This window comes from Epinephelus moara, chromosome 14 (assembly GCF_006386435.1).
Source record: "Epinephelus moara isolate mb chromosome 14, YSFRI_EMoa_1.0, whole genome shotgun sequence".
In the NCBI taxonomy this organism is placed as follows: Eukaryota; Metazoa; Chordata; class Actinopteri; order Perciformes; family Serranidae; genus Epinephelus; species Epinephelus moara.
Window position 1 is genome coordinate 10419953 of NC_065519.1, and position 12734 is coordinate 10432686.

The 12734-nt window shown below is 37.0% G+C and overlaps 1 protein-coding gene across 3 annotated transcripts in view; it reads right to left on the bottom strand.

The window, feature by feature from the left end:
* The window catches only part of mbip (MAP3K12 binding inhibitory protein 1), a 14619-nt gene extending 2109 nt beyond the window's left edge, over nucleotides 1-12510 (bottom strand). Inside the window, exons 1-10 of one of the 3 annotated variants that reach the window (XM_050062650.1) lie at nucleotides 12347-12510; nucleotides 10952-11068; nucleotides 10515-10724; nucleotides 9845-9941; nucleotides 9425-9490; nucleotides 8785-8943; nucleotides 7120-7217; nucleotides 3278-3316; nucleotides 3120-3182; nucleotides 1902-1932 (exon numbers count right to left, since the gene is read on the bottom strand). In XM_050062650.1, coding sequence (XP_049918607.1) covers nucleotides 1921-1932; nucleotides 3120-3182; nucleotides 3278-3316; nucleotides 7120-7217; nucleotides 8785-8943; nucleotides 9425-9490; nucleotides 9845-9941; nucleotides 10515-10724; nucleotides 10952-11068; nucleotides 12347-12466 — 981 coding nt within the window. In that variant the 5' untranslated portion in view covers nucleotides 12467-12510 and the 3' untranslated portion in view covers nucleotides 1902-1920. Of the gene's footprint in view, nucleotides 1-1901; nucleotides 1933-2835; nucleotides 3183-3277; nucleotides 3317-7119; nucleotides 7218-8784; nucleotides 8944-9424; nucleotides 9491-9844; nucleotides 9942-10514; nucleotides 10725-10951; nucleotides 11069-12346 lie in introns of those variants that run through there. The other 2 variants (XM_050062649.1, XM_050062651.1) reach the window with 2 other exon arrangements.
* Nucleotides 12511-12734: the final 224 nt, after the last annotated feature.

Genomic DNA, 12734 nt, shown 5'->3' on the forward strand with positions numbered 1-12734 from the left:
TTGACGACATACTATACTATGACTTTTTTCATGTTTTTTGACGACATGCTACAGTATGACTTTTTTTCATGGTTTCTGACAACATACTGTACTATGACTGTTTTTTCATGGTTTTTGTTGACATACTATACTATGACTTTTTTTCATGGTTTCTGACGACATACTGTACTATGACTTTTTTTTCATGGTTTCTGACAACATACTGTACTATGACTTTTTTTTCATGGTTTTTGACAACATACTGTACTATAACTTTTTTTCATGGTTTTCGTTGACATACTATACTATGACTTTTTTTTCATGGTTTCTGACGACATACTGTACTATGACTTTTTTTTCATGGTTTTTGACAACATACTGTACTATGACTTTTTTTCATGGTTTTTGTTGACATACTATATACTATAACTTTTTTTCATGGTTTTCGTTGACATACTATACTATGACTTTTTTTTCATGGTTTCTGACGACATACTGTACTATGACTTTTTTTTCATGGTTTTTGTTGACATACTATACTTTGACTTTTTTCATGGTTTTTGACGACATGCTATACTATGACTTTTTTTCATGGTTTCTGACAACATACTATACTATGACTTTTTCATGGTTTTTGACGACATGCTATACTATGACTTTTTTTCATAGTTTTTGACGACATGCTATGGTTTGATTTTTTTTCATGGTTTTTGACGACATACTATACTATGACTTTTTTTCATGGTTTCATGGTTTTTGACGACATACTATACTATGACTTTTTTTCATGGTTTTTGACGACATACTATACTCCAACTTTTTTTCATGGTTTTTGACGACATACTATACTATGACTTTTTTCTTTATCATATATGATGACATGCTATACTATGACTTTTTTCCTGTTTTTTGACAACATACTATACCATGACTCTTTTCTCCCATGGTTTTTGACAACATACTACATTATGACTTTTCAATCATGATTTTTGACGACATACTATACTACACTACTTGTCTTTTACATTTTATAAAATCATTTGATATATTGCACTGACTATTTCTTCAAATGAAACTTTACAATTTCATGAAATACTCTTATCTCATTTTTTTTTTGACATACTGTACTGTGACCATGAAATACTGTTTGACTTTTTGATATACTAATTTGACTTTTAATAATTTTTTCACTGTACTATGACATTTGACATACAATACTATGAGTATCAAATGTTATGACATACTGTAGTATGACCTTTTTCCGACATACTATACTACCAGTTTGTCATGAAATTTTATGAGTTATTATAATTTTATTATCTTTTTTTCAACAAATTTGACGAATGTGACTTAACTCATACTATGCCTTGACTTTTTTGGCATGCTGTAGTAGAACTGTTTCATGAAATTATTTGGGGATTTTTTTTCCTACTATTCCATGACTTACTGACATTTTATGACACTGTATTATGATTTTTTGTTTTTACAAACTATTATTTTCTTCAGTCAATTTATTCTACATACTGTCCTGACTTACATGAAATATTTTTGGGAAAATTTTGGCATACTATACTATGATTTTTATTTGATGAATGTTTTTGACATACTGTAGTTTGACTGATTAAATACTCATGGACATTCTATCCTGTCCTTTTTTCTTAATCTTTTGACATGTTATACTAAGACTTTTTCAATTAAATATTTTTGGAATTTTCAATAATACACTGCAGGGTTTTTTCAACTCTAACTTTCATTAAATGGTTTTGGGAATATTCTTTGATCATATATCACACTAAGGCACATCACAGTGTGCAAAAACTGAATGAAAACGAGCTATCAGTGCACAGAACCACAACATTCTCTCTCTACCAATATGACCTTCCCACTCCCATATTTCTCTCCCACATACCCACACACCTTACCTCATGTTTTCCATGGAGTTCAAGGAAAAGTCTGTGGGAGAAGACACAGTAGTTTGACTACTTGACAGCAGCCCAAATTTTCTGAAAAGCTATTATGCATGGTTGAAACTGCTTTGTATAATTGCTGGTGTTGCTATACCAATCCATTTGTTGTTTGTTTGCTGGTTCTCTGTCTGTCCATCCCATTCTCGTGAATGCAACATCTCAAGAATGCTGTGCGGAAATTTTGTTGAATTTGGAAAAAAATGTCCACTTTGAGTCAACAATTAACTGATAACATTTTGATGGTCAAAGATCAAAGGTCAATGTCACCATCACCTCACAAAAGATGTTCTTGGCCATACCTCAAGAATTCATATGCTGATAAATTATGATTACATTTCAAATAAATATCTAATAGCATAAAATGATGAAGTGATGGTGATGCGTTTTATACCCCAAAGGTCAACTTCACTGTGACACTCTAATGTCGACCATGAAACCGCTGTGATTGCATAGATCCTCTGTGCTGCTGAACTGAAGATGAGAGGGAAGCATCCATGTTTTAGAATTTGTAGCTTCTTTGCAGCAACATCCATATTTAAAGCATCGTCTACAGTCATGGCTACAGATGAGTCTGGACAGACATGAATGTAAACTGCAACTTGACTGGTTGGTGGAGGCACACAGACGAGGCGGTAATTCTAGGTTTTATGACAGGATACTTTGACTTTTTTGACTTACTATACTATGATATTTGAGATTATATTTTTATGGCACACTATACAATGATTTTTTTAAAGTATTTAAATGGACCATGGATTATTAAAATATAACGCATGCATTTCATGTCACATTCAGAGACTGAACTTTGAGAAACTACGAATTAGATGATGAGTATTAGATTGCACATCACAGTTAATAGTTGGCACGTTAAGCTCGTGATTAAATTACGAGTCCAAGTTTTCATGAAGGAAAAAATATTTTTATTTACAGAATACTTATATTTCAGTCAACTACAAAACTAGTTAGAGGATTACAGTTTTTCTGGCCATGAAATGAAGCTCATATGAAATGTTTCTGTGTCTCTGATCAGATATTGTGATAATGGTGCTAATGAATAGCTACACAAACAGAAACAAATGATGCATTAATAGACACAGTGCATTTGGAGCATTGGTGTGTGTGTGTATGTTACAGTGGACACTCTGGTTCATATCCAGGACCAAAATCATTCACCTTCTTCAGTAGTGCCGCTTTCACTGCGCTGATCTTTTCATCCAGTTCTGTCAGACTGCAGGCCTAATAGACAAAGTAAGAAACAACAAATCAATCAAAAAATAGAGGTTAACCTCCATCTATAAAGTGCAGCGAAAGTAAACAAAACAACTACTAACCTGAGCAGGGGATGTCTTTGGTCGCTTGTGCAGGTGACTCTACAGAAAGAAAAGGAAGTACACATTACACCTTTCTAATTAGTACAATGTCTAAACTGGCTCAAGCTTTGAGAAGCATACTGATGTACTTCTGTGTTTCCCTTCTTACTTCACCTCAAGGACTGAAAAAATAATTTATTTTTATACGCAAAGAATAGCAGACAGTATAGATTTGTTTAATTTTAAGATCATTACCTCCACCATGATTTGTTTGTCAGCAGAATTATGGAAAAACTACTGGCCTGATTTTCATAATACTTGGTAAGGTTTTAGCAGAGGCCAAGGAAGAACCATTTAACTCTGGAGTGGATCCAAAATACAGGTTGGATACACATCTTTTTTTTTCAATTCCGTTAACATTTTAGATAGGGCATTTGGCCTTGGATGAGCTCTGTGCTCTCCCAGTGTCCTTCTAGTTTCTAATGTTATTTGCCTTTATTGGATATTTTGACAATAGTTAGAGGCAGAACATGGGAGGAGAGATTAGAGTGGTAACATCTGACAAATATCCTCAGTCAGACTTAAACAGGGGATTCCATGGTTACATGCTCTGTGTTTTTACTCCCCAACTTCATCTCTGTAAAAGCTTGCAGAATTGCCTATTTTTGAGTTGCGGCACAATTTTTCGAGGCACCTCCTTTACTGTTCAGTGTTAAAATGTTGTTCCTGAAATCGTGGGCCAACTGTGTGCAGCTCTTCAGCAAACACCAAACTACAGTATTTTCAGAAATTGTCAAAAAAAAAAAAAAGTGGTACTCTGAATATAAAAGACCCCATCAGTTTATTCAAAGACACTCGACATCGCTTGCTCTGCTCGCACAAACATGCAGTGAGTCAAAAGCAGATGGAGAGCAGCGTACTCACAGAAGCAGCATGCTGTGCTGAGAGATACCAGCGTGAAGAGACATGCAGCATCTTAAGCACACTTACTCACATAACTAAACACAGACTGGACAGACTCCTTCAAGACAGGAAATTAGAGTCTGTGAGACCCTGCTATAGTCTGTCAGGTTGAATGTAAAGTCCAATAAATTACTCACTGCCATCTTTTTAGTCGCTGCGTTTCTAAAAAAAGATTGGCGTAGTAAAAAAGTAGTAATTTCTCAAGTGAGCTGTGTGCAGTGACCTAAAAGTTAAAACCACACACGTTGCATTTTTTATTCAAATTAGTTTAAGTGTAACTCGAGGAGGGAAGCGTGTTTGAGTATCGAGGCATATAAGGGAAACTTCATTAGCATCATACACAAACTCCTCTCATTAAGTAGATTTGATTTCGAAATAACTTTCCCCTCAGCACACCAATATTCTGCACCCAAATTTAAGCATTATAACACGGAGAGCATTTCAAAATGGACTAACAAAAAAAGACTGTAGAGCTTCTTGTTACTATAGGGTGAATCATTGTCTGTTGAATTCTTACATGTAAACTCTGTAGTTCTTTCAGAGTATCCAAAATACAGAACACACCTGAACAAACTTGAACCACCCAGAGAGCCAAAAGAAACTGCACTAAAAAAGGATGGATTTTCATTTTTGCCTGTACTTATAGTCATTGATCAAAAATATTATCTATTTATTTATGTAGACACGGTTGTCTACATCTCCACAGGCCAAAATAAAAATTAGCAATGGCGGGGACTTAACTGTACAGGTGGTAGCTTTTAATCATAAAATATCTTGTGAAATCATTTGCAGGATGAGCATCACCTTCTTGCTTGCACATGAGAAGGTATAGAATTAATAATGTTTTTAAAAACAGAAAAAAACAAAACCTCAAAGTACCTTTAAAGCTGTAGGTAAGAACTTTGTCATATTTTCTGAAACTGTAACTACATCCGTGCAGTACTACATGACACAGATACAGTTCCTCATAATGCTTCTTATGTTGGCAAATAAAACAATCTGCATGACTGAATTACATATAAAGTCAAAGTCAATTAGATGTGAATTCCCTCCAGACAGTGCGATGGATGCGAATGACGCGAATTAAGCGGCACGAATAAAGCAAATAGGGCGATTTCCCATAATACACTCCTTCAAGAGTTGAAAAAACTGAACTTCAGCAACCAATTTGCACCGTGATAGCCAAACAGCATTGAGATCCTCCGGGTACGTATGACACAGAGGACGTACCAGTGGAAGTTCATTCATTGATTCAGCGATTTCACACGGGTATGACACAAGTTATTCACATGTATGAAGCAGTCAATACAAAATATTCTAGTAGTTGTGCGATGCAAATTTTCACACAACATAACGGTATTTGCTAGAATCCACTGTGGCTCATGGAAAACCACCAATCATAGCTGAGAAGTCTCGAACGCAGCTGTCAGTCATGTCCATCGCTGCTCATGAACTGCAGACAAACTAGGCAGCGCTGATCAAATATGAACCAAGATTCTGTTAGTGCATTGCCTACTTCTCACCTCAATGTTTTCAGAAACATTTTAGTGTATGTTTACATGGCTCCAGGCTAACTTTTCCACTGGTAGCACTGGTGCTACTAACTTTGTAAGTTTTTTGCACCTGCACATTATCTGGTTGCACCTTTTTTTTTTATTATTTTTATTTAAAGCTTTTGTTATTTTTCAAAATATCCAATAACCAAAATAATAAATTAATTGAAAAATGCGCTGCTGTGGCTCTGATGCAGCTACCCCTCTCTGTCTGCAGTCACCACTCTGTAGCCTCGCTCAATGTCCCGCCCACAGCACTACCTGACTAGTTACACGTCACAAGCAAGTTGCAAAATGCAGCTTCGGCAACAATGCAGACATTTCATACACCAGACTTAGAAACATGGACCTGCTGATGTTTATTTACCCAACGTTAAACCCATTTATATGAGTCAGCTGTCACTTTGTAAATGTTAGAGACTTCAGTCTGAATCGTGCCCTCACATTAATGTGACCATGTGAAATTTTAAAATGCAGGCTTGTGGGTGGCGATTAATTTTGGCTTGACTGTTTTCAACATGGCAGCTGGAGAAAACTCTCATTTTACAGTTAAACAGTACACTTAAATATATTTCAATGCAGTAACAGAATCTTGATTCATATTTGATTAGCGCCGCCTAGTTTGACAGTTTAAACCAAGTTCACAAGTAGTGATTGACATGACTAACAGCTGCGTAAGAGACTCCTCAGCTCTGATTGGTTGCTTTTGTGCATGTGCGGTAGATTGTTGCAAATGCCATTTTTTATGGCATTTTGATGAGCATCTGACTCATGTACTGCTGTATTCATATAGTGACAGTTTCAGCAAATATGACAAAAAGTTCTTACCAACTACAGCTTTAAAGGTACTTTGAGGGTTGCTTTTTTTTTTAAACCATTATTAACGCTATATCCTCTTGTGCTCAAGCCAGTAGGTGATGCAACATCCTGCTAATGATTTCACACTTCTCCACTAATCTACTGGTCTTGGTAACGCACCGAGAGATGCAGCAATTTGCCAGCAAAAGCAGGGAAGAAGAATAAAAAAATCTGTTTTGTGTAGGGAAATGAATTCAACATGTTTGTGTTGAATGTATCCTCTCAAGGACACATAAAATGCACTGAATGTAAACATAACCTTTGTTTGTTTGCAAGAAACCTCCACAGGGCAACTTTAAGTTCACACTGGAGAAGTGGGTAAAACCGATAAGGAGAAGAGGTGAGAGTCTTACAGTAACTGCTTCAAATGTCCGCAGCAAATATATAAATGTGCAAATTAAGTTAAACAGGAAATTGCTAGTACGGAAAAAAAAGACCTGTGTATGAACACTGTTTTTCATGTATCTACTTCAAAGCCACAAGACTCACCGCGGACTGAAAGTACTCTGGTGAGAGTCCCTCCAACTCCAGGATACGATCCTCCAGCCTCTTCAGTCTCTGGTACACACTCAGTGGAACTGGACCCGCTAAAGAAATAAAACGCGTGTTAAAAAGTCTGAATGCTGATCGTTTTACATGATAAATTCATGATGCAGAACAACCACCGCTCCACCCAGCTTGGTCTTGGCAAGGTGCTGGAAACATCAATAACTGGGAGGAAAAAACTGGTAAATGGTCAAACTGGTAGAAAAAGATTTCCGCACACTTACATCCCTGCAGTGTTTCATTTTATTGTTGAGCTTTCGGTCCACTAGACCTTCATCAAGCAGGTAAGAGTAAACAATCTCAGTCTAATCACTGGCAGTATGCAAAACACCTGTGCACTACCCTGGTGTTAGAAGCTCCACCTCCTGGGAGTTGTAGTTTTTTAAAAAATAGTACTGAATGGCAAACTGTGAGGCATACAAATGGAAGCCATACTTGCCTTGTCATACAATACCAGAATACAAAAAACAAAAACATGACAAATTCTTTAAATGTGAGTGAAGATAAGACAAAGAAGAAGCGTTGCTGGGTCTTAGTAGGAGTCACATACAGGTGCTCTTTGGATACTTCAAGTGTACTGTGGTTATTCCATCTTATGAAGGGCTCATTGCATTAATATGCTCTCAATTAACAAATATAAATGCAAGTCTCCTTCAAAAACAATCCAAGGCACACTGTAGGGTTTGTGCAAAAATTAAAATGCAAAATTTTACATGGCAGTATTGATTAAAAAGACCAACACGTTGCGACTCTCAGGTCTTCATCGGGGTCACTGTCTGCTGTAGCTTACACAGAGTGTCTACAGATTAACCAAGTCAAATTTAAGACTTTTTAAGACCTTTTTAATACCACCTTATGTGAAATTTTATACCAAACATGCACAGTACACACACAGTACACAAACAAGTAAACACACTGATGTCAATTCAAAATGAACAGTGAGGAAAACTGACAAAAACTGGGTGAGTTTAGGTTAAATGTGTTTTATGAAAAAACAAAAAAGGCTGGAAAAACGTTTGTGGTAATGTGACCGAAAATATTTAAGATCCATCGAGTCTGAATTTAAGACAGTTTAAGACTTTTTAAGGTCTTATATTAGGAAAACTTAATTTAAGACATTTCAGGGCTTTTTAAGGACCTGTAGACACCCTGGTGTTGTGGGTTGAGCAAGTTTACTGCGTCCTTTCATGTTAAAGTTATGAATTTGTGCTCATTCAAAAATATTGTAATGAAGGGCTGGATGACTTTAATGTAGTTCAGTTATTTATTTATTTCTTTTCATACAGAAAATGTCTTTGTTTCCCTGGCAAAAAGGGGGAATAAATAACAACAAAAGCAGAATTTCACAATTGGTTTATCCCTAGTGAAAGCTAATCTATTTACTTATGTTATTCAACAAAAGTGAATAATTTCAAATAGATTATACTCTGCATACAGACTATGATGCCCTTCATAATCAAATTTCAGTGTCACATTTTCTATACACTGTGATGGTAAATTGCTAACATTTAAAACTTTGGACATTCTCTGAAAAACGGCTAAATATTTCAGTTTAGTTGAAAATCACAACATACAGTGCAACACTTTGTGTGTTTGTCTTTCTCTGACCTGTTGGGAGCTTCAGGTGAGTCTCGATGTTGTGAAGTCGCTCTTCTATAGCTGTATTTCCGCAGTCTCTGCCCATCTGCCCCCTCTGCTGATCCCCTGCCTCTCCTTGGCCTCCTCCACCACGAGTCTGGGGCCCGTAAGTGTTTACCACCCGTGTAACTAGCCAGTCAAAGAAAACACATTAACAGAAGCTGCAATATTAAGCATGAACTAATTAACATAATGGTCCAAGGCCATATGTAAAGCATGCAGATGTACTGAGGCGTCCTACAAAACCCTTGATATGTGTCAGGTAGTTTAGATTCATTTGCACTGATGAATCTGTTGGTGATTTAAACTGTTATGCACTTCTTCTTAATGATGTCTGGCAGCCAGTTGACCCAAAAACAGATTTATGTCATGATACATGTAAGGTACTATAGAGTGACATTTGAATTTAATTGCATTAATTAAACCAAAAATTATAAATAAATATTTCTTGTCATTTGTCAAGTCATTTTTTAAACAAGGTTTTTAAGGATTACGGACTGGTGACTTTTTCAAAATGATGTATGTAATTTCAAAAATGAGGGTTACAGTTTGCAAAAATAAAGCAGTTAAGAAATGTCACATTGACATTTGTGGCGAATTATTTTCTTACCTTTCACATGGCTTTTAAAACCAGGATAAGGAGTGAAAACTGCATCTGTTCTGGCACAACTGTTTTCTACAGAGGAGAAAATGTGATTAAAAAATATAACATGATGTAAAAATGTCGTTAAAAGTGATTTAAAAACGTTTATATACATCTCTTAAATCACAATTATTACCACTGGTGTGTCCTGATTTCTGTAACTGGTGTCTCACACAGGCTTTGAATTTACAAAATGTCCTCTGTCTCATGTGTTTCTGGACTAAGCTGGTTGTGTTTTGAGGCCGAGTGTGTTAGCTACTTCAGCCCCACTCTTGGAGCAGTTCAGCCTGACCTCTCGCCTGTGGAAATCAGCTCTCTCCCAAACATTGGCAATCTGTGTGCAGGCTCCCTCTCCACCCTGCCCCCCAACCTCTCTCCCATTCTCACCCTGATTGCAGTCGATCACGTTGCAAAACTCGCGTACATTGTTTTCATTGATCTCCATCTGCTTGCGTTCCATAAATGCAGATATTCTTCGCTCAATCTAGGGTGACAAATGGAGAGACAACACAGATAATAAGATACACTTGACTGATGAGCTATTGATAGGTGTCAAGAATGCAATGAGGTTCTTTTTTCTGTCTAATGATCTGTGGCAAACAGTAATTTACATTACATGGAGTGAGAACTGTAGTAGGAAATTATTCCAGGTAGCCAAAAAAGTTGAATTGCTAGCCATCATCACATGATGGAATATGAATACTGTTTGCTTGGCTACCAAAATAAATGCACAACAGAATGGGGCCTCTTGTCCTTCATCCACATGCAATCTCAGAGTAATGAGCATCCACTTCATAATCCATCAAGGACCTGGCCCTCTCTCAAAGCCCTCCAGCAATGTGGTCTGTTCTACCCAACCACAGCACTAAAGGACCCCTTATTCTCTGCTGAACTCGGCTTATCAGATCCCCATCAAACATTTGCTTCACTGCGGCACGTCATGTGCACATCCTTGGGAGCAATTACTTATGATTATTCATTTGCTTGACAGAGAGTTAAGAGGGCTCTAAAAATGTCACTGCCAGAACAGCTGACAGATCTGCTGACAGAGACCAACCTCTGACTTCCTGGCTCTGATCTGAACCATGACGTCATCAGCCGCCGTCTTGCTCTCTGCCGCCTCAGGGCTGGGAGGATGGTGCTCAGACAGTGCAATCGTCTGCTCTTGGAGTGACGATGAGGTGACGGCATCGTCTGATGTGATGGCTTTTGTAGATGATGTATTAGCGTGAGCATCCACCAGCATCTTTAAGCTTTCTGAAACAGCCTGTATAAACAGTTGGGGCAGAAAAATATTGCATCAAAGCACAAATATTTATTTTTAAATTCAAGTGGTTCACTAAGAAGCATAAAGGGGTATGATACACCTTCAAACAGCCTTGTGCTACCTAAAATAATAAATCGGTCATTAATTCAAAGTATTTCAGTAAACCCTTTTAGTGTTAAACTAATAAATCATGCAATTTAACCAGCAGCAAAATGTGGCCACTTCACCTGTAATTTAGTGATATGCTCCTGCAAACAGCTCAGCACGTGAGCATCTGGAGATGATGGCAGATCCACAGCATCGATGTTGACTTCTATTCTCAGAGCAGCATCACTTAATTTGAGCTTAAATTAAAAAACACAAACATAGTGGGGTTACACACCATAGAGAGCAGAATAAAACAGATTCAGAGTTAACATAATTTTGTGTAACTCAGTCGATTAGCTATGAACTAAAAATAAAACAGCAGCTACTATGATAACCTACTAGGGTTTAATCATTTAGTCACATTCTGAGAAAAAAAGCAAATTATTTGCTGATACCAGCTTCATCAATTTGCAGTGTTTTCTGCTGTTCTGTTTTCTATCATTTCAAACTGAATATCTCTGGTTTGTTTGTTGTGTTTTGACATTTTATAACAGAGTGTCTACAGGATTTTCTTGTTCAAGCACTGCAGGTAAATATTAAGACAAGTTGTACATATGTTTCCTGTAAAGAGGAAGGTTTTATGTAAGAATATGGTATCAAGGTAAGTTAGGTTAATCTAGTAAAAAGACAGTATTAGGTTCAGTAGTAGGTTTTAAGATTTGTAACATCAAAAATGTGGACTTTCACACAGAAAAGCCTAATTCCTTTTAACAAAGACAAATCAAATATGTATAAATGGAATTAGATTAAATGTTTGTGGCAATTAAGACCTCACAAATTCAAATTTAAGACTATTCAATGGCTTCCGGGGCCGCGTATTTATGGAATTGACGTTTAAGGACCTGCAAACACCCTGTAAACATATGATTTATCAAGATATTAAACCTTAACGTGGACCCTAATTGTATAACAGTGGTGCAAAGCCACTTTGATGATCCTACAATTACTAAAGACACACATCATGTACATAACTAAGGTAGTGTAGGTGCAAGGACCTTTATAATTGTACAACTGTGGCGTAAATAGAGCTGATATAAATGCTTTTTCATTCACTGAAAGGACAGGAATAGAGACCACACATGTGCGCAATACCATGTGAGTATTATGTGAAATACAGTTTGCAGGGAAGAGCTTCAAAAAGAGCTGTGAACGGTGTTAGTGACAATAAAGTCGAAGCGAAATGAAGAGAAGTTAATGAAAAGTAGCTTAAATTGATGCGGCGAAGTGGCTGTTTAAACTAAGTCTGAATATGTGGGTTATAATTAAAATAAAAAAATTAAGTAAAAACCAAAGCACTTCTTCGTTGCAACTTAGAAACACCGCTTGAATGTTGACCATGACTGAACTGAGAGAAGTCTATCCTCTCACTCCTGCTACACCGGGATGCTAAAAACATTAGCATGTAGCTAGCTAACACCACGGACGGAAACACACGTCTCTCGGGGCAACACGGGGCTCTAACGGTGTCAACCAACCTCTGCCCCGAAGTCTGCTAACAGCTTCAGGAGCGCACATACACAGTCCCTGTAGCTGGACATTTTGCTGGCTTCATTAGGAGGAGCGTGATTTCCACTGAGCTTCATTGTCTCCGCCATTGCAGTCCAACGGCTGCTCGATACTGCCCGCTGATTCGTTAGAATGAGATCACGTGAGCAGCGGTGCCGAGCGGTTCTTATACCAGTGAGTGCGCATGCGTGAAACGGATGTAGTTTCTCAGTATATTAATTCAGACATAGTTGTTTAAGATAATGTAATTTAATAAAAATGTAATTCTATATTCGGCATGGATCTTCATTATTTAATTGTTCTATATTTATTCCTATGTTTCCACGTTTGTCTCTATTTGCTGCTGTTTTTAAAAAT